The sequence below is a fragment of the Aquila chrysaetos genome, chromosome W (genome assembly GCF_900496995.4).
Source record: "Aquila chrysaetos chrysaetos chromosome W, bAquChr1.4, whole genome shotgun sequence".
NCBI lineage: Eukaryota > Metazoa > Chordata > Aves > Accipitriformes > Accipitridae > Aquila > Aquila chrysaetos.
This window is the reverse complement of record NC_054457.1, coordinates 7,088,625-7,109,714: the sequence shown is the minus strand read 5'-3', so window position 1 is coordinate 7,109,714 and position 21,090 is coordinate 7,088,625. Positions and strand designations below refer to the sequence as shown.

General features: G+C 42.5%; 1 protein-coding gene across 3 annotated transcripts in view; it reads right to left on the bottom strand.

Annotated features, from left to right (window-relative positions):
- The window catches only part of LOC121232759 (growth hormone receptor-like), a 227,951-nt gene that overhangs the window by 67,113 nt on the left and 139,748 nt on the right, over window positions 1–21,090 (bottom strand). For all 3 annotated transcript variants that reach the window (XM_041121168.1, XM_041121166.1, XM_041121167.1), the window contains one exon: window positions 14,327–14,406. In XM_041121168.1, the coding sequence (XP_040977102.1) occupies window positions 14,327–14,396 (70 nt within the window). In that variant the 5' untranslated portion in view covers window positions 14,397–14,406. The remainder of the gene's footprint in view (window positions 1–14,326; window positions 14,407–21,090) is intronic.

Sequence of the window (21,090 nt, the reverse complement as noted above, 5' to 3'; positions counted from 1 at the left end):
CCCCCATGTTCCAAAGGCTCACAAACTGCTCATGACACCTAATTGGCCTACTAAGTTCGAGTGCCTGCCCGAAGGAGGGGCAAGGATGATAAAAGGACACAAATTGAAGCCCCAGGGGTGCAAGCCCACTGGAACTGGACCCTCAGCTGACTGAACCAACACTGGACCCAGGACTGGTGAAATCTTTCTCTCTTCCTTTTTCTCTGTCTGTCTTGATCTCTCTTTCCTTTTCCACAATCCCTACACCTCATCCCTTTAGACATAAACCGTTGACCAAGTCTAGGACTAGGAGTGGATCCAGCCGCCCCTGGGCCCTTCTCTGAGGAGTCTAGAAACCAAGAGGGTCCACTCTGAACCTCGTGACTCAACAGGAGGGATCTCCTTCTTCCCTGAATTGATGTATATGGTTACCACGGGTTACACGGTTTATGGAAGTAGTCTCATGCCAATTCCTGTTGTGAAAAACCCCACCACCTACTGTTATGCCTCCCAAGTTCAGTTTGCTTCTGTCATGAATAAAATGTTTAACTGATCGTTTGGTGTTGTTTCACCTTAATTTAGCCTGAGGGAATTCCAAATTCAATGTGACTCCCTGGTCTGTCCAGCCCGGGTCATGACAAAGGGGGGTAAGAGCCACATGCTAAGCCTAATATTCTATTTTTCTTTAGGGATAGCTATGACTCTGGAAAAAATAATGCTGTTTCTAGAAAGCCAGTGTGTATATACAGGTATCTTGGGATTACCAGAGATCTTAATTATATTTCACACATCTTTGCAAGTTGCCAATATGTAAAACCCATGGAAGTGCAAAGTATTGTCATGGTCATAACTCATGTTTCTTAAAGTATTTCAAGGGGATATAATGAAATTAAATAGTGTTGCAAATATTCTGGTAAAGAAATCAGAATTTAATCACATAGAAGAGTTAGGTTTGATTAAGAAGTAAGATTGTGAAGCATAATGTATAGGATTGTTAAGTTTGAAATGTAGCCATAGAAACTTTAGGAACTGTGTTATGTGTGACTATAGGAACCTTAACATTGTCAAAGTTTGAAATAGCTAACCATGGAAACCTCAGCAGGAAGTTACTGGTTTTTCTATGTTTTGTTTTAAGAAACTAAGGAAACCGTCATGGACACCAGTTATGCTGCTTGGAAACCCCCTTACCCTTCCCATCTCGATCTGAGTATCGAAGATTCCAATCAGTAGAGCTAAGTGTAAATGACCAATGATTGTTTTTTAAATAAGAATATTGATAAGGTTATATAATCAAAGGACCAATCATTATAAAGGTTAAGTTTAAGAGCGAGCATAGTATGCATTTTTATGTAAAGAGCTTATGTAACAATGACCTGACAGAAAAAGTCTATAAAAACTGATGGATTTTGATACTAAGTTGGACACGCCTTTGGAGGAGCGATCCCCCGTGTCCCCAGCGCTGCAATAAACGAAGTGCCTGCTTCTTAACTTCTCATTGCTGTTAAGGAGTTTTACTCCGGATTTCGGTAACAATAGAAAGACATTAACTGTTGACACTTCTCTAAACAAGAAGAAAACAGAGCCTCATTCTCTTAAGAAAAATTGCACTTTCGGCTTAACAAATGGGAAAAAAAACCCATGTTGACTTCTAGCAGTAACAAGATCTCATAACTGAAAAACAGCATTTAACAATAATTTACAATCAAGCCTTCTGTTACAAAGTTGGACAAGACAGACCAAACACTAACCCTGATAGATGCAATCCTTGCACAGTTTTTCCTGTAACTAGAACTGCTACTTAAGTCTATTAGTTACATAAACTGGTGAAGCAGAATATCAAGCCTGCTGTACTGGGGGGATAAGATAACATGTCACACTGGGAGCTCTGCAAGGAGGATATAATTGAGATGGTCAGCACTTCTGGAAAGAAGCCCTCACCTCCTGCAGAACACCAACTGGAAGGTGTCACTTATCTCAACAAAACATTCACAAGATCGCACCACATGCAAATGTGCCAGATTCTGTAAAGCATGTTACTTCTGGTAAAAAATAAATGTTTCTTGACTTGTGGAGGAAAGAAAGGGCAACGCAGAGAAAAACCTACTTCAAACAATGAGCAGTGTTCACTGCCTTGGGAAAGTAGACAATAGCAGTTGGATATTTTGGGCAACCACATTAAATTCCACTGGTTTTGTCTTTGCTACCTCTCTTAATATGAAGTCTCATTCAGGAGGGTTCTGCAATATTATTGCAAGTCTTTTTGTAGACAAGGATGTAACTACTTACCTGGCTTGGCCAGAAATGGGAGGTTAAACAGTCTCAGCTGTGACAGCTGGATACCCCAAAGAGCTCCCAGTGCATCCTTTCAAGAGCAAAGTCTTGCCTTCTACCTCTGCAAAGCATGGCATAATCCAGCCAGAACTTTAATTTAATTCTGAACGGCCCTAGGTGCATTGAAAGGCATGTGCCAAGAGTAACAGGAGATACCTTGGGTTTTTCTGATTAACTTCTACAGCTTCCTATTGTGCAAATGCTACGGAGTCAGAAAGATAAGAAGTTATTGACCTCACATCCATTTCATTAGAGCGCCAAGTTTCTTCCAACTTGCCTTGCCCAGAAGAAAAACTTTCTGGTGTGCAATTTCCTTGAGTTCTTTTTTAAAATAGGTGTCACATTTGCTTGTGGTGGGTTGACCCTGGTTGGATGCCAGGTGCCCACCAGAGCCACTCTATCACTCCCCCTCCTCAGCTGGACGGGGGAGAGAAAATATAACAAAAGGCTCATGGGTCGAGAAAAGGACAGGGAGAGATCACTCACCAATTACCATCATGGGCGAAACAGACTCAACTTGGGGAAAATTAACTTAATTTATTAGCAATCAAATCAGAGTAGGGTAATGAGAAATAAAACCAAATCTCAAAACACCTTCACCCCACCCCTTCCTTCTTCCCAGGCTCAACTTTATTCCTGAATTCTCTACCTCCTCCCCCCTGAGCAGCAGAGGGGGATGGGGAATGGGGGTTGCAGTCAGTTCATCACACATTGTCTCTGCCACTCCTTCCTCCTCTTCAGGGGCAGGACTCCTCACACTCTTCCCCTGCTCCAGCGTGGGGTCCCTCCCATGGGAGACATTTCTCCATGAACTTCTCCAGCGTGAGTCCTTCCCACGGGCTGCAGTTCTTCATGAACTGCTCTAGCATGGGTCCCTTCCACGGTGTGCAGTCCTTCAGGAGCACACTGCTCCAGCGTGGGTCCCCTGCGGGGTCACAAGTCCTGCCAGAAAACCTGTTCCAGCGTGGGCTCCTCTCTCTATGGGTCCACAGGTCCTACCAGGAGCCTGCTCCAGTGCAGGCTTCCCACGGGGTCACAGCCTCCTTCAGGAACCCACCTGCTCTGGCATGGGGTCCTCCACAGGCTGCAGGTGGATATCTGCTCCACCATGGACCTCCACGGGCTGCAGGGGGACAGCCTGCCTCACCATGGTCTTCACCACGGGCTGCAGGGGAATCTCTGCTCCGGTGCCTGGAGCACCTCCTCCCCCTCCTTCTTCACTGACCTTGGTGTCTGCAGGGTTGTTTCTCTCACATGTTCTCACTCCTCTCTCCGGCTGCAGTTTCTGTGTCACAGCAACTTTTTTTTCCCTTCTTAAATATCTTATGAGAGAGGCGCTACCACCATCGCTGATGGGCTTGGCCTTGGCCAGCAGCGGGTCCATCTTGGAGCCAGCTGGCATTGGCTCTATCAGATGTAGGGGAAGCTTCTAGCAGCTTCTCACAGAAACCACCCCTGTAGCCCCCAGCTACCAAAACCTTGCCATGCAAACCCAATACATTGCTACATCCCACTTCTTTGGTGCCAAGGCTGATAAGTGGTAAATTCCCAGCTACACTTAATATTTAAGAGTTTCCTATTGCATTCTTTGAAACTCCCAGGTAAATTTCCTTGACCAACTTAATGGGAATGAAACACAGGACTGAACAGAAATTACGCATGGCTCTTTAGATATACCAAAAGCCTATTTTATGGTGATTCTATGCCCCTTAGCATGGAATTAACTACTTTCTAAAAGATTTTTAATTATCTGTAAAAAAAAAAATTAAAAAATCCTGTACTTCAGGAAAAAAAGTCTTCACAGTTTTCTAGAGTTTCTGCAGAAAACTAACCATTGCTGTTACTACTTAATTTTACATTTTGTTTGTGTAACGGGCAGGAAGAGAAAGCAAAGTATAAAAACCTCTGTCTTGTTAAATATCAGGACTTCTTCCAAATTCAGAAGCTAAAGAGTCCTTACTGGTTGTCCGTAGCTCTGCCTCTCATGTACAGCATCATCCCTAGGCTATTCTTCTTCCATAGTTCATTTTTAGCACCTTTTCAATAACAGAGAAGGGAAACAGCCTAGGCCGGGTATTTTTATTCCCAAGGAGAACCTTGCCAGAGCCTTGTTGTGGAGGGCCACACAATGGCCAAACTCCCCAGAACTATCTCATTCCTATTCCCCTTCCCATCATCCTTGGAAGTGGATAATCACCTGGGTACCAGTAACTCTGCTACAGAACATAACAGGGAAGACTGGGGGAGCAGCCAAGGTTGGAAACAACCAACTGGGGGACTGCGTAAAGCCCATTTGACCAAGAATTGTGCAAGGCCTCCAAATGGTGGCTCCAGTTCCTGAAGTACCCAACTGTGCTGGAAGTGCTGCTGCAACCCTGAAAATCATCTGGTTCTGCTGAGGGTGGTGACCAGCACAAAGCTTTTGGAGTCACTCTGTGTGATTCAAGGATGGCACCTTGTGAACTCCTACTCTAAAATGTTTCTCTTTTACTTCTGATCCCTTGGAACAGCTGAAGAGAACACCCAGGTGTGCTGAAATATTGCTGAGGTACAAACAATGCTCCCACATTTATACTGGTAGGAACCAGGTCTGTTCAGTGATGGCTCTCCAATTCCCAGTCACACTTTTATTCTGTTTCCAACCTGATTCTGACTGTCACTTTTGAAGAGCACAGAACGGAAAGAAAAGGTGCAACATTGCAGACAGTCTCTTGGTTCTAAAAATCCCTTGTATTTTAAATCAGGCAGTGCAAGTTACTGCACAATGATAACTGTATCATTGTTTAAATTAATGAAAAAAAGTCACCCCTTCCCATGGTCATTTCATTGTATGCTATGAATGTGCAGTAACAATGGTTTCTTTTTCCTGTTACAGATGGGTGGTACTGAAAGCAATTTGCTCTGCATGTGCTCCACTGCATGGAATTATTCATTATAACTCATGCAATATGCTTTTATAATATGGATTAGTGTTTATTTGCTTGAGCTACTTTTCCTTCCCCTGATGCACAGTCAGTTTATTAACTGAGCTCATTTGGCTAGTGCAGTACAAACTGTTTAAATAATTCACATGAAATACACAACTACATTTAAAATATCAAAACAGAAGTTAAAGTAAAAACTGTAACTAGGAATTTTCTCACTTGTTAGCTTCTTAGATAGTGGTAACAAACTGCTGTGGACATTTTTGCATCATCTCCATCATCTGATCTTCTTCCTTAAATACATGGATTTAATTGCATGTGTGAGCAAAAGTTCATGTTTCAAACTAGCCTCACTGCTTCTCCAAAATCAAGCCACAAGTGGCTACTGTGAGCGAGCACTTTTGGGTACAGCTCATCCCTGGTAAAGAAGGAACAATTCTGGTTCACAGGAGGACCAGTGTGTGTGTTGGCAGCTTGGCTGCAGTCTATGGATCTGCTTGGGAGAGCAAAGATGTACATTGGGATTACAAGCCTTGCAGCTGAGAGGCAGAATGACTGACTTCTGACTAACTACAGAGGTGTGGCTAATTTTTGCAAATGACCTCAAAACCCAGCAATCAGAGGACACCAAATTGTTGAGTTTGTGTTTAAAAGAGAAGAAAATATGACAGTAACTAAGGAGCATTGAAGAAAATCGACACAATAGCAGGAATGTTAAAGATGATGTCAGATACAGAAAATCCTGTGGTAGATTAGAAAGTCCTGTTTTAAATTAAGTTAGTTAGCCAAGATCATTCTGAGCTTTTCTATTCTTCCTGTTTAATGGTGCCTCACCTGGAGCACCCCTTCTGATCCTTTCTATTCTTCCTGACTGATGGTGCAACCCTCTTGGCAGGAAAATGAACCACTGACCCAATACAGAGCGACTTAGCGGTCAAAGTGAGGAGGGGATACCTCCCCAAACAACCACTGAAGACCACCCGAGACCCCCGCGCATGCGGAGAAGGCATTGGATGTGTCGTGGTCACATAATCCTATGCATATGCATCAGATAGTTTGAATATGTATTAGGTAGGAGTAGTTTAATAAATTAGATGCAATTGTTACTGTATAAAAGGGGCACACCTGATGAATCTGGTGTGCTTGATTTGTGGGAAGTTGTGAGAGACTGAATTGTTATCTCAAGCCATTCATCTCAAGGATTGTTTGATGTGAGAGACTGAACTGTGAACTATTTATCTCAAGCCCTTTGTCTCTGGGATGGCCTGTTTAAGCAGGACACTCCTCTGTCCATAAGGATGATTACCAGGCCACTGAGGCATCCAGGGGAGGAAATGGGCTGGAGCTGACGAAGCATGCAGGAATATGGAGACTGCCATTCTCATGGAAACTGTAGTCTTTGAGATAAGATACCGGTTTCTAGTGCTGATCACGCAAAGGTCGTGTGATAGACGAAACCTGCAGTGTGTGAACAGTGCATGAACAGTACGTATGTGCATGCATCATCAAACTGTGCCCTATAAAAAACCGTGGAGACAAGCCGTGGTGTGCACCCACCACCGAAGAATTGAAGATTGAGGACCAACGGGACGCCACTGGATCCATGGTGATGACTATCCTTGCAACTCTATCTTGACTGCTTGCTTGATTTCTACCTTTTCTTCCATTCTATCCTATTGCTACTATTTTCTACTTTTGATACTTTTAATAATAAAAGCTCTTTTGGGTATACGGCATTTGACCTTGTTTGTGTCTTAATCTCGCTCTTGGGATCATATCGAAACCTTCCCCGACATTGGATTGGGACAGAAGTCCACCAAGCACCCTGCGCAGAATAAAGCAATATCTCTCCTGAGTGTGTGAGATTGGTCTATTGCACACCGGGTAACGAATCCACTTTTAGGACAACAATAACAGAGATAACTGGATGGGAAAACTGGCATATACGTTATTTTGCAGGGCATCTGACTGAAGCTGATTGTTCATGAAGTGTTTTTGGCAGGCTTGTGAGTGAAGATATCCAAAGGCTTGAAACTCTTCAGTAAATGCTGGAGTCACAGATGTGGTTTGGAGGAAAGGACAAAGGAGACAAGTCTCTTGCAATCCAAGTTAGCATTTGAACCATTGGATCTACTCAGTTACAAGCCTAAACATGGATTTTTAGGGGCATAATTTAAGGCTACTATACCTGAAAATTTCAGCACTATGTTTTTATTTTCTGTGTTTTCTTACAAAATATAGGCCTGCATGTGTCTTCCACTCTTAGAAATCCCAAATCCCTTACTGTTAAAATATCATGTATGCTCCCAACACAGAAGAAAGACAAGGTGAAATCCTTTCTTCTCAATGTGAGAGCATAGATACTGTCACATTGGCCCAGACAAATGGCTTATCTGAAATATATACTACTGGCTAGGAAGCAAGAGCAGTAGAAGTAACTCAAAAGTGCACAGACTCAAGGCCTTCCCTCAATTTTTTTCTGCTAGCCATCAAAGCCATACCTAATTGCAATGGAAAGTGATGATGGAAATACTACTTTGCTCTCTGCCAAACTGAATCTTCCCTCCAGCTGAAATGGCTTAGCCAGATCAGAGTGGTATAACTTACACTTCCCTGTGCCAAGCTTTCCAATCCTGGCTCCTGGAATGGCTCTATAGCAATTTCTACTATATAATGGAACATTTTTCTTGCTCAGAGATACTTAAACTTCTGGAAATAAGGCAACTATTCTAAAGGCTTTGTCTGCAGGTAAAAGTTTTTAATACGCGTTCTTGACAGTTCTGCCCCTGTCCATGTAAAATAGGATGCACTAAGCTGATCATGATTTTGAACTTTTCAGGTTTTACTGCCAACTCTGCTTTGGCTTGTGTTCCATACTTCTATAGCTGCATATAATTGAGGAAGTAGGTAACACAGAGAAAGGCCTTAGCAAAGACACACCAGTTAGAAGAATTCAGAAGAGAAAATGACCACAATGAACAAATGACTACCAACTATATTATGGTAGTATTATTTACCAAGAGGAGGCAAGAGAGTTTGCAGCTTAAACTAAGGAAAGATTCTGCCCCCTTTCTCATTATCTTTTGTCACTTCCTAACAAGATTAGGATCGTTATATATGCAAATACATCTAGTCTTCCTGACCATAAAAAAAAGTAATTAAAAATAAATACCCTTCATGTATGAGAAATGGCTTGTCACTGCACTGACTGCAATCTATAAAATTTGAGTTTGCCTACATCACAAAACGTGTTTTCAGCCAAAACCCCACACAGCTATCAATCTTTTTTTCTAAATATTTCAAGCCAGGCAACGAAGTCCCTGGTACCTCCTAACTCCATGAACAGATGGACAAATTTCCCTTTCTCAGCAGAGAATATGCTGCAATTCAAAGGCACCTTACTGCTTAGACTAAGAATTCCTCTGTGTGTCACAAAAGTCAAATCCATGCCTTTAGACAACATCCATCTGCTACTTAATTTCATGGTGACAGCAAGAACCCAACTGTTATCCTGTCAATCCAGTAAGAAGACCCCTCACCTTGGCTGGCAATAGAAGATGTGGCATGTGGCTGAGCAGTTATGACACTACCCAGTAGAAAGCACGTATGCATACCCAAACAAGGGTGAGACTCAGTTCAAAATGAAGACACCTATATTTAGCTCTCTTTATGCAAGGTAGGGCAAAATCTAGTTGCCTAAACATCTGTAGCTATCTCAGACTGCCTAGGGTATTCTGCCTGCCTTCCAGCCTCTGCTTCAAAAGGCAGGTAGTAGGTCATATGCCCTATCTACAAGTCTCATGCAGATTTTTTGAGTACCTGGAGGCTATCCATATGATTCATACATGGATGAGTCTCATCCTTAGGTGTCCAAGCTCCCATGAAGTCAATGGAGAGCTAGTCAATACAGTCCCTGGAATAAAGAACAGCTGATGTTGCCAAAACAGTTGATTTACAGTTGATTTAATTGCCTGAAAACAGATGTTCAGGGACATTTGAGATGCCTGACCTTAAGCTTTTTATAAAGCTCTTTAAGATTCTGGCCATTCCAGAAGGATGCAGATGTCCTGCAGGTCCTGTGTCATCTCTGTGAGTCCCATGCAGATGTCTCAGGTGCCCAGGGGTGTCTTTAATGATACTAAAGCCCTATACATGGGTTACGGATACAATCCCTAGCTCTATAATTGGGAGTTTTCACACCCAGTGCACACCTAAACTTAGATGGTTTAATCTGAACGTGGAATGCATGCAAAGCATCCAAGTACAATAAGTGAGGAGACAACAGCATAACAAAAGGATGTTTTGATGGAAGTAAAAATTAGATTTGATATGTCTCAGAAGGGAAAATAATTAATCCCACTTCTTATATAAAAATGAGGAAAATAGGGCATTTGAGTATAACAGCTTTATACAATACTTAAAAAAAGTTGTGATGCAAAAAATTAAATACATTTCTAAAATCAGATTAGATAAAAAGAACAATAAATTCAGGCTTGTAGCTCCTAAAATTATCATTGTACAAAAACAGGTCACTCAAAAATATTTTTATTGTGCTATCATTAAATATGAATGCATCTCTAAACCTGCTTCAGAGGATGATCTAGTACAAAAAATGAGAAAAGACATTTCCCACTTCTTTTCACTGGGAAGAAATTAGTTTTGGAACTGCTTGAGCTTATGTATTGTTTTATTAACTGGGACTAATTGCCAGTTTATTCCTCTGTGTCTTTATGTGACCTACACTCATCAGTTGTAGAGAAGGAACAAGCAGACAAAACTTATTTTGCTTCCTAAACATTTTGCAACCTGTGTCTGGAGCAATACCCCTTAACCACTTCTGATGTCAGCAGGTATAGTAAACCAAAATAGCTAGGTGTATGCTGGATATGTATTTGAAACACTGTAGTTACATTAATGTAAATATCTCAAACACAAATTGTATATGTGTACATGAATATAAGCTCTTATTTTTTTCTTGAACCATGATTATTATTGCACAGAAGTAGGTGATCTACTCATGAAGCAATACTGTCTCTTGTTCATGTACCTAATTAACTAAATTAAACTAAATTTTCAAAATCACACAACTCCCCATCTTCAAAGCAACCTAAATTCTTAGGCGCCTAAGTTCTATTGACTTAACAAAAATGTCTTCATTATCTGTGAAAATGGATCTTATGTTTTCAAATCCCTAGGGCACAAGACCCATTTACCTATGGTAATTACACACCTATTAGAAATTACCTTCCCATTACTGTGGCCTTTACACTTTCTTTCTACCACTGCCTATGTTCTGCCCTTTCTATCGTACGGCACCTCAAGGACACAGACAGCATGTGGGTCAGCATCCAGCTGGCAAGAGGCTGCAAGTCCCAAACCTGCTCCGCTCTGACTTATACACAAAGACCTGATGCAGCAGACATACTTGGTCACATTTAACATTGCGATCTCAGAGACAGTGGGCACCCCTGTCACTTCACTCCAGCCACAGCCTCTGTTTAAGGAGATGACAATCCAAGCTCTTAGCAGGAGAGCGTAAAAACTAGCTAGATCAATGGAAAGCCTCCAGCAGAACTTGGCACCAGCCTGGAGACAGCAAATGGGTGACTAAATATCCAATATCTGGTCTCAAATGCTGTGCAGTTTTCTGGCCAACTGCTGGCCTCACACCCTCTCCTGCCAGGAGGAAACACGTATGGGATTTCACTGTGTGCCAAGGGTGGATCCGACCCCACTGCACAGAGCCAGCTCAAAGCACAGGCACTTGTAAGGCTGAACATAAGCTTTACTTTCAGGACATAAAAGTGTGCAGTTCTTCCATGGATCCTTCCATATACAAGTCAATATTACACTGCCTCAGTAATGTGCTTTGGTGTAAGATTAGCAACTACATGTAATTTTTTTAACCTGCTGCCATAAAAAATACAATTACTGAAGTGGATTTGTTAGGGAACTGTGACACCACAGATCCAGTCCTTCAGGCAACGTATCAGATATGGTACAGGTATGGAGCACTTCTAATTAAGTTTATAGGAAGGCCTCAGCAAGACTGTGCTGGGCAGAACTCTGTAAGATTATCAGGATTCATCACCTAGTAATGACTTGGGAGAGGGACTGGATGCTCATGAGAACTTTTGCAGATACAAGCACATTCACATGGGGGAAAAAAAAAGAAAAAAAACAGCCAATAAACATCTCATCTAATACTCTGTCCTAAATCATGCAAGAATGACAAATGGATGTTCTCTCATGCTGTTATCTCAAATATTCTTGTTCGACTTATACTTCCTTATCTGACTTTCTCAACTGAGCATTTCCCCTACTCAGAATAAATGTGTTACAGCATTAGAAGCAGTTTAGTGGTTAGAAATTTATTTTTGGGACAACAAAGCTCTGTTCCCTTCACACACACAATTCTGTAATAATGCAGTGAATCAGGACATATATATTTAGTATTGTGTCTGGATTTAAGCACAGGAACACAATTAAAATGTTCTTCATTTTTTGATTCTGAAGGTAAGCTCATGGAAATTACTATTCCATCAGTATAGAAAAAGTCGCCAGTATAGACAAAAGGTGATGTTGTGGTTAAGTTTTATTTATAACACAGATTTTTACTGAACTTAGGACATCTGGACCACACCTCATTTGCCAAGGATCAAAAAATCCTCATGTGCTCTTAAACCTCAAGAGAGAAATCAATTGGTCCAGTAGACTGCATCTGAGCAGAGATTATTTTTGTCCATTGAATGAATGTACTATAAAATACAGACACTGCAGGGGGAAGGATCAAGTCAGGACACATTTGTTTTTGTTCTACTGACCATTCTGTAAGAGACAATGAATAGAAACTGGTACGTGTATCATATTTCACTGTGAAATACTGACTTTCCACATTTCAGCAGAACCAAGGAGGAATTTGCAAATTTTATTTCAGTTCATAGGTCTAACTAAAAAGATTGGTACACAAAGGGGAAAAATGAATATATAGCTTTATTCTGCAAATGCCATCAGAAAATTCATCTTCTTTTAAAAAAATCAGAAGACAGAGAAGGATTATAAATACATTAAATAAAGGCCCCACATTGTTTGAGCCCAATTTTAATATGAAAATAAACACTTCACTGCCCCACACTTCTTAAATAGGCACACTCATGGGACATGTAGGTAGCAGAATGAAAGTATTGCTGCAAGTAGGAAATGAAAGTAGGGAACAAAAGTGAAAACTTGATTCATTCATTGCCTTCAACAGTCAGCTACATTAGGAACTCAAACCAAATTTGGTAAATGTTAAAGAAAATGCTGTAACTAGCAGGGGAGAAGAGAATCTTATAGATTAGCTGGTGTCTGATAACACAGAGGATAAGAGACTGAGCCACATACATAGAAGTAAACAAACAGAAACCTGTGTTTTCCCTATCCAAACCCCTTTTTTAATAAATAAAATTAACTTTATGGAAAAATTCTCTGAAAACTGACCATTTGAGTTCCAATTATATCTTATTTCAGCTTAATGTCTCCATTAACAACAAAGTAATAACACTTATATCTCTCCAGTGTTCCAGCAAATATGGATATCTAGAAATTTTAAGTATGCAACTCCAAGAAAATGCAGAACTGTATCAGGGCAAAGGAGGATGATTATACCTTTAAACTGTAGGACAGTTATGACTACAGGCAACTATGCCATAGCCGTTTGGTTTAGTACCATATTCTAAAACTAAGACTAGAAAGGCTAATCAAACGTGGCTTGCAACTCCATAGGTATTTAATTTGCATTCAGTAACACCTAAGTATGGAGCTAAAGGAAAGAAAATAAATAGAGATGTGAGAAATTTTCATTGAAAATTTTAACAGTTTATTTACAGTTTGTTGTGGAAGCTGTTTTCACCCCACTTTTTCTAAAATTACTCAAACTGCCCTCTCTGACTTTCTCTGCTAACACTGATTTTGGCTAGGAGGTCAGGAGGGGCACCTGCTTACAGAGCCACCCTTCTGTAGCTGCTCTGTAGCTCTGGGAGAAGTGGCGACACATTCATATAAAATTAGTAATTATGGAAAACTGTTACTGCTCTCTCCAAAGGCCAGAACAAGACTGAGCAAACTAGGTTAACTTGTATTTGTTTACAGGAGCAGATCATAACCAAAGTAGCACAGATAAGTCTGACACAACATAAAACTCCCACTGAAGTTAATGGGATTTCTTTGTTCTAAACGAGTAAAAGACTAGTCCCAAAGGACCAGCCAGATTCAAAGCAGGCCTCTGGGTGATACAGAAATGGTTCTAAATCGTTGCTGGTTGCAACAAGAAAAAGCATCAGAGAAAGCTCAGCTGGAGCGAATACTTTCCAGCCCCGCATTTAATTTAGAAGATGGAAGAATTGAGGTGAATAAGGATGGGAAGAAGAACAACTGTGGAAAGCCAGAGGTACATTCAGTGGATGTGAACCCTGGGCAGATCTGTTGAATCATGAACACCACAGGATGTGCATTCAGAGCTTCTCCTAGCTAAAAAGGCTTCTACTGGCTACCCACAGCCAGCTGGCTAGTTGAGGCTACATGTTCTTTTCAAATCCCTTTTATAACCTCTACTCAAGAATTTCTAAGTATATTTCTTATGAAACTTGTTCATATTGCCCTCAGACCCAACATGTACAGTCTTAAAATGCTTCCTCCATACTTCCAAATAGCTCTACATTTAACATATGATTATACTAAAAAGACTTGTTAAGGGGAAAAAAAGAAAAAAGTTTCTATAAAAAATTAGCCCCATACAATTCTTTCATAATTTCAGTACCAGAGCAAAGAAAATCCAGGTATCTAACACCAACATTGATCCAGCCTGTTTACACATCACACACCTAATGCTGTCTATGAAATTCACCTTCATTCTGCAACATGTTGTCTCAATCTCATCCACTATCTTTACAAGAAGATTAACTGACATATTTTTCACATTTCACATGATGTACCCAGGTTACTGCAATCAAGGAACATGCATAGTCCTGACACATATAATATAAAAATACTCTTTATATAAAGCTATATATATACATACACACAAAGGCACAGAAAGGTATCATAAAACTTACCATCACTTGCAGAAAGTGAGTCATTTGCACAGACCAGTGCCAAAGTAAACAGCAGATGCTGAAGATCCATATCTCTAATTCTGTAATAATAAAAGACATAACAGAGTTTCTTTATAAACTGATATTACATTAGCTAGTTTTATTGAATTTCTGATTGGATTTAAACCAGAAGTGTATTTAGTTTACAGTTTATTGCCTCATAAAGCATTACATCATCTTGCAGTCTAGGACAGATAGTAAATACTATCTTTACAAGAGAACTAGCTTATGGGTCTCTAGTTCATTTAATATAGAGGGGAAAAAAAAATTAGTATTGTCAATCTCTAGCTTGCTTCTAGGGAGTAACCACACTCCCCCCACAGCAGCCTTTGGGGAATGGATCCTAATGAGTAGCCTAGGTTAAATGTGAAAGTAGAAGAATAGTATCTCTTTCAGGGACCAAAGAGATGATGATACCCTTTCCAGCTCATGCTCCTCTGAAGCTGTGTTCGTCTTTGCAGGCCAGGTGTCCTGGTTTCAGTTGGGATAGAGTTAATTTTCATTCTAGTAGCTGGTATAGTGTTATGTTTTGGGTTCAGTATGAGAAGAATGCCGATAACACACTGATGTTTTCAGTTGTTGCTAAGTAGTGTTTAGACTAAGTCAAGGATTTTTCAGCTTCTCATGCCCAGCCAGCAAGAAGGCTGGAGGGTGTGGAATAATTGCTGGAGGTGACTTATTGATATGTCCCCCTCTTAAGGGAAGGTAAACCTCCGGGGTGGAATGCGGTGGATATGCAAGGAATCTGTTCCATAATAATTCCCTAAGCAACATAACCTGCAACCTTAGATGTTAGCAACACCAGGGGAGCTTGGTATGCTGACTCTGAGAGAAACAACACGGAGGGTGGAGCAGAGTGGAGACACTGCAGCCAGGCTCTGTGATATCATCGCAGGGATAGGGAACTGGAACGATAGGAACAAGAACAGTAGGTCCCTGCATTGAATCCACTGAAGCAAGGATGTGAAACAATGGGGTTTTGTCAACCTACTGTTCTACTTCTGCTTTATATCATAAGTGCCCCGTTCTGGAGTACTGACATGGAACTTTGCTCATTATAATCTCATTCTAATACTAAAACACACCTCCATCCCAAAAGCTACCCAACTTCAAGGTGCGACCACCCTTCACTGAACATGCTCTCAGAATTTTCTCTAGCATATACCTTTAAAAGTAAAGTGAAGAGATTTTACACCAATCATAATAAAGGTATGTATGACTAGAATCACTCAAGCTCCACCTAAAAAATAAGAAAATATAAAAGGGCTTAAGAGAGGAGGAATGTTAGGGAAGACACCAGCATAGACAAGTCAGGAGGACATCACTGACTTCTGGGATCAGTCGACGGGCTGAACCTCTCTTCCCCCACATAGGGACGCCTATTGGGTAAGATTTGAACCCTCGGTTATACCGAGTGCTTCCCCAGGAAACTTAGAAATCTCTATAGAGTTTTTCCATAATTTAGTGTTCTTGTAGTCGACTGTATTATTATTTGCACATGCTTTGCAGACAGTGTATTTATCACCGGCAATCCAAAAGAACCTGTACTCCTGTTGCTTTAATAAACTGCGCTGCTCATTAATCTAGCTGTGATAGTTCGTTGAACACGACCAAACTCCTTAAGTCTGGAAATTCTAGTGCGTTGAACGTGGCTAAATTGAAAGTACAGTGCCAGTGCACTATTAGTGCATCCGTAATCGTGATTGATAGTTGAATATATTGAACGCGACCGGACTTATAGTGCTGAATTAGGTATCACCCAGAATCTAAGCCTAGCCGCCCCCAGCCCCTCTGATATCTGAGGACAAGCTGGAATGCAAGGGGGTTTATTTTCTGCCAAACTTAGTTACGCTTTAACGCAACAGAGGGGCACAAGAAGCTGGGAGGGGACACAGCCAGGACAGCTGACCCAAAGTGGCCAAAGGGGTATTCCATACCATGTGATGTCATGCCTAGTATATAAACTGGGGGGAGTTGGCCTGGGGGGATCGCTGCTTGGAAATTAACTGGGAATTGGTCAGCGAGTGGTGAGCAATTGCATTGTGCATAATTTGTTTTGCATATTCCAATCCTTTTATTAGTATTGTAATTTTATTATTGTTATTATTATCATTATTAGTTTCTTCCTTTCTGTTCTATTAAACAGTTCTTATCTCAACCCACGAGTTTTACTTTTTTTTTTCCTGATCCTCTCCCCCATCCCACTGGGTGGGGGGGAGTGAGTGAGTGGCTGCGTGGTGCTTAGTTGCTGACTGGGGTTAGACCATGACAGTCCTTTTTGGCACCCAACGTGGGGCATGAAGGGTTGAGATAACAACAGATCTGACCAGAGCGTGTTAAAATGAATTTGTTACAAGCATTCATTACATTAGTTTAATAGTCGCTGGTCACAATGTTGATTTATGAACTCTAAGAGTTGTGGCGCTCATTTTTAGAGTTCGGTTATTTATCACCTCACTTGCTGTATGTAGTCCCTGTTCTGCTGCTTATCATCCACGGGAGGTAGATTAAAGTTTTTGCTTTGATGTATTCTGTAATACTGGCTTGTGGTATGATAAAATTATCGGTCGTGGGACTAATCTGGTATTTGCACTCAGCATTGTCGTCACCTCTACAATTCGGTAGCCATCTCTGGGAAACTATTAATAATTACACCCTTTACCTTTCCTCCTCGGAGACCCAATCTATGGGTGAGACACCTTTCTTCCCCTTTCCCTTCTCCTCCAGTCTAGTTACAATGGCGTTTGAGAATTTTGAAAAATTTGAATACCCTTGGGAAGTTGAAACCAGCATGGTCCTCTTGCTAGGAACTAGCATGTTCCCGAATGTTGTTCAGGCCTTGTTTAGGGTTAAACAACTATTTAAGAATATCACCCAGACATCTGCCCCAAGGCTGGATAATTATGAGTGGCAGGGTGTGTGGGGTAGTATGGGCAAGTATCTAGGACAGTGGGCACCTCCAGTGTTTTGGAACTTTACTCCTGAACAAGTGCAGAATCGGGAAGAACTAGTAGAACATTTGGAAATAGTATGCTGTCACCCTGAAAATTCCAGAGACACAAATCACTGCAATGTGCTATGGTCTGGCCCAGGCCTATTGAGCCCCGTTCAACACTATTCAGTACCCTCAAGGGGAGGAGAAGGTCCCTGGATCTGACAACAAGGCGACGGGCACCGTGTCCACTCCAAACCTCGGCAACAGGCGCCACGGCCCCTCCAATCTCAGCGACAGGCACTGCGACCACTCCAACTGCCGTGACAGGCACTGCAGCTGAACCAGAGAACCAACCCGTACCAGTATCAGTTGCCCCCGTACAGAAAAAGAAATATCAAAAAAATCAGTTCGCTTAGCGAAGGATGAAGATGAACCAAGGTCATCACGGGAACAGGAGGAAGAGGCAGAACCAGAGGTAATCACCCGATCTCTATCCCTGAGTGAGTTGCGGGATATGCAAAAAGATTTCAGCTGTTGTCCAGGTGAGCACATTATCACCTGGCTTCTCCGATGCTGGGACAATGGGGCTAATAGCTTGGAATTAGAAGATAGGGAAGCCAAGCAGCTGGGATCACTTGCCAGGGAAGGTGGCATTGACAAGGCAATTGGAAAAGGGACACAAGACCTCAGCCTCTGGAGGCGACTCCTGTCAAGTGTGAAGGAAAGGTACCCCTTTAAGGAAGATGTTATATGTCAACCAGGCAAGTGGACCACCATGGAAAGAGGTATCCAATATCTGAGGGAATTAGCTGTGCTAGAGACAATTTATTATGACCCGGACAATGCACAATTACCCAAACATCCAGACAAAGTCCAATGCACATGACCCATGTGGCGGAAGTTTGTACAGAGCGCACCATCGTCCTATGCCAACTCACTGGCAATAATCACCTGGAAAGACGAAGAGGCACTGACGGTGGATGAAGTGGCTCGCCAACTCCAGCAATACGAAGAAAATCTCTCTTCCTCCCTACAACTCCGCATTTTGGCTGTGGAGAAGCTGTCCCAGGATGTCCAGCAATTCAGAGGATATGTCCTACTCCCCACCTGTATGGACCCATATCTCAGCTATTAAGGGTAAGCATTCCTCCGCTCAAGAGAGAGAAGACAGAAGGTACATGCGACGGGGTACCCTGTGGTTTTACCTATGTGACCATGGAGAGAACATGAGGAAATCGGATGGATAACCTACCTCGGTCCTAGATGCACGGGTACAAGAGTAGCGAGGAAAAACCACCACAAAAGGGGATTCTACCAGGAAAAATACCACTCCAGTTTCCAAACAGAGTAGAAGGGCTGATCTTATTTCTGATCCTCTTGAAGGGGCTTCTAAGTCAATTTTACAATATGTGGGTAATGGATACTCTGGCCAGTATTAGAGGGGCCCTGCCTCCAACCAGGTGAAGGATAGGGACAACTGGGTTTATTGGACTGTGTGGATTCGATGGCCTGGCATGTCAGACCCACAGGAGTACAAGGCTCTAGTAGACACCGGTGCACAGTGTACTCTAATGCCATCAAGTTATAAAGGGGCAGAACCCATCTGTATTTCTGGTGTGACAGGGGGATCCCAACAGCTAACTGTATTGGAGGCTGAAGTAAGCCTTAACTGGAAATGAGTGGCATAAACACTCCATTGTGACTGGTCCGGAGGCTCCGTGTATCCTTGGCATAGACTACCTCAGGAGAGGGTATTTTAAGGACCCAAAGGGATATCGATGGGCTTTTGGTATAGCTGCCTTGGAGACGGAGGGCACTGAACAGCTGTCTACCCTGCCTGGTCTCTCTCAAGACCCTTCGATTGTGGGGTTGCTGAGGGTTGAAGAACAACAAGTGCCAATTGCTACCACGATGGTGCACCGGCGGCAATATCGCACCAACCGAGACTCTCTGATTCCCATCCATAAGTTGATTCGCCAACTGGAGACCCAAGGAGAGATCAGCAAAACTCGCTCACCCTTTAATAGTCCCATATGGCCAGTGCTAATGGAGAGTTTTAATTTTTTTAAAGAAATTCAAGTGTAATGGAGAGTGGAGACTAACAGTTGACTATCATGGCCTGAATGAAATCATGCCACCACTGAGTGCTGCCATGCCAGACATGCTAGAACTTCAATACGAACTAGAGACAAAGTCATCCAAGTGGTACGCCACAATTGACATGGCTAATGCGTTTTTCTCAATTCCTTTGGCAGCAGAGTGCAGGCCACAGTTTCCTTTTACTTGGAGGGGCATCCAGTACACCTGGAATCAACTACCCCAGGGGTGGAAACACAGCCCCACCATTTGCCATGGACTAAGCCAGACTGCACTGGAAAAAGGTGAAGCAACGGAACACCTGCAATACATTGATGACATCATCGTATGGGGCAACACAGCAGAACTTGTTTTTGAGAAGGGGAAGAAAATAATTCAAATCCTTCCGAAACACGGTTTTGCCATGAAAGAAAGTAAGGTCAAGGGACCTGCACAGGAGATCCAGTTTTTAGGAATAAAATGGCAAGATGGACGTCGTCAAATCCCAATGGATGTGATCAACAAAATAGCAGCTATGTCTCCACCGACTAATAAAAAGGAAAACAAAAGCTTTCTTAGGTGTTGTGGGTTTTTGGAGAATGCATATTCCAAATTACAGTCTGATTGTAAGCCCTCTCTGTCAAGTGACCCGGAATAAGAATGATTTTAAATGGGGCCCCGAGCAACAAGAAGCCTTTGAACAAATTAAATGGGAGATTGTTCATGCAGTAGCCCTTGGACCAGTCCGGGCAGGACAAGATGTTAAAAATGTGCTCTACACTGCAGCCGGGGAGAATGGCCCTACCTGGAGCCTCTGGCAGAAAGCACCTGGGGAGACCCGAGGCCGACCCGTGGGGTTTTGGAGTCGGGGATACAGAGGGTCTGAGGCTCGCTATACTCCAACTGAAAAAGAGATATTGGCAGCATATGAAGGAGTTTGAGCTGCCTCAGAAGTGGTTGGTACTGAAACACAGCTCCACTTAGCACCCCGACTGCCAGTGCTGGGCTGGATGTTCAAAGGGAGGGTCTCCTCTACACATCACGCGACTGATGCCACGTGGAGTAAGTGGATTGCACTGATCCCGCAACGGGCTCGCATAGAAAACCCCAGTCATCCAGGAATTTTAGAAGTGATCACGGACTGGCCAGAAGGCAAAGATTTTGGAATGTCGCCAGAGGAGGAGGTGACACGGGCTGAAGAGGCCCCGCTATATAATAAACTGCCAGAAAATGAGAGGCAATATGCCCTGTTCACTGACGGATCCTGTCGCATTGTGGGAAAACATCGGAGGTGGAAGGCTGCTGTATGGAGTCCTACACGACAAGGCGCAGAAAGTGCTGAAGGAGAAGGTGAATCGAGTCAGTTTGCAGAGGTGAAAGCCATCCAGCTAGCGTTAGACATTGCTGAAAGAGAAAAGTGGCCAGTGCTCTATCTCTGTACTGGCTCATGGATGGTGGCAAATGCCCTGTGGGGGTGGTTGCAGCAATGGAAGCAGAGCAACTGGCAGCTCAGAGGTAAACCTATCTGGGCTGCCGCACTGTGGCAAGATATTGCATCCTGGCTAGAGAATCTGGTTGTAAAAGTACGTCATGTAGATGCTCACGTACCCAAGAGTCGGGCCACTGAAGAACATCAAAATAACCAGCAGGTGGATCAGGCTGCCAAGATTGAAGTGGCTCAGGTGGACCTGGACTGGCAACATAAGGGTGAGCT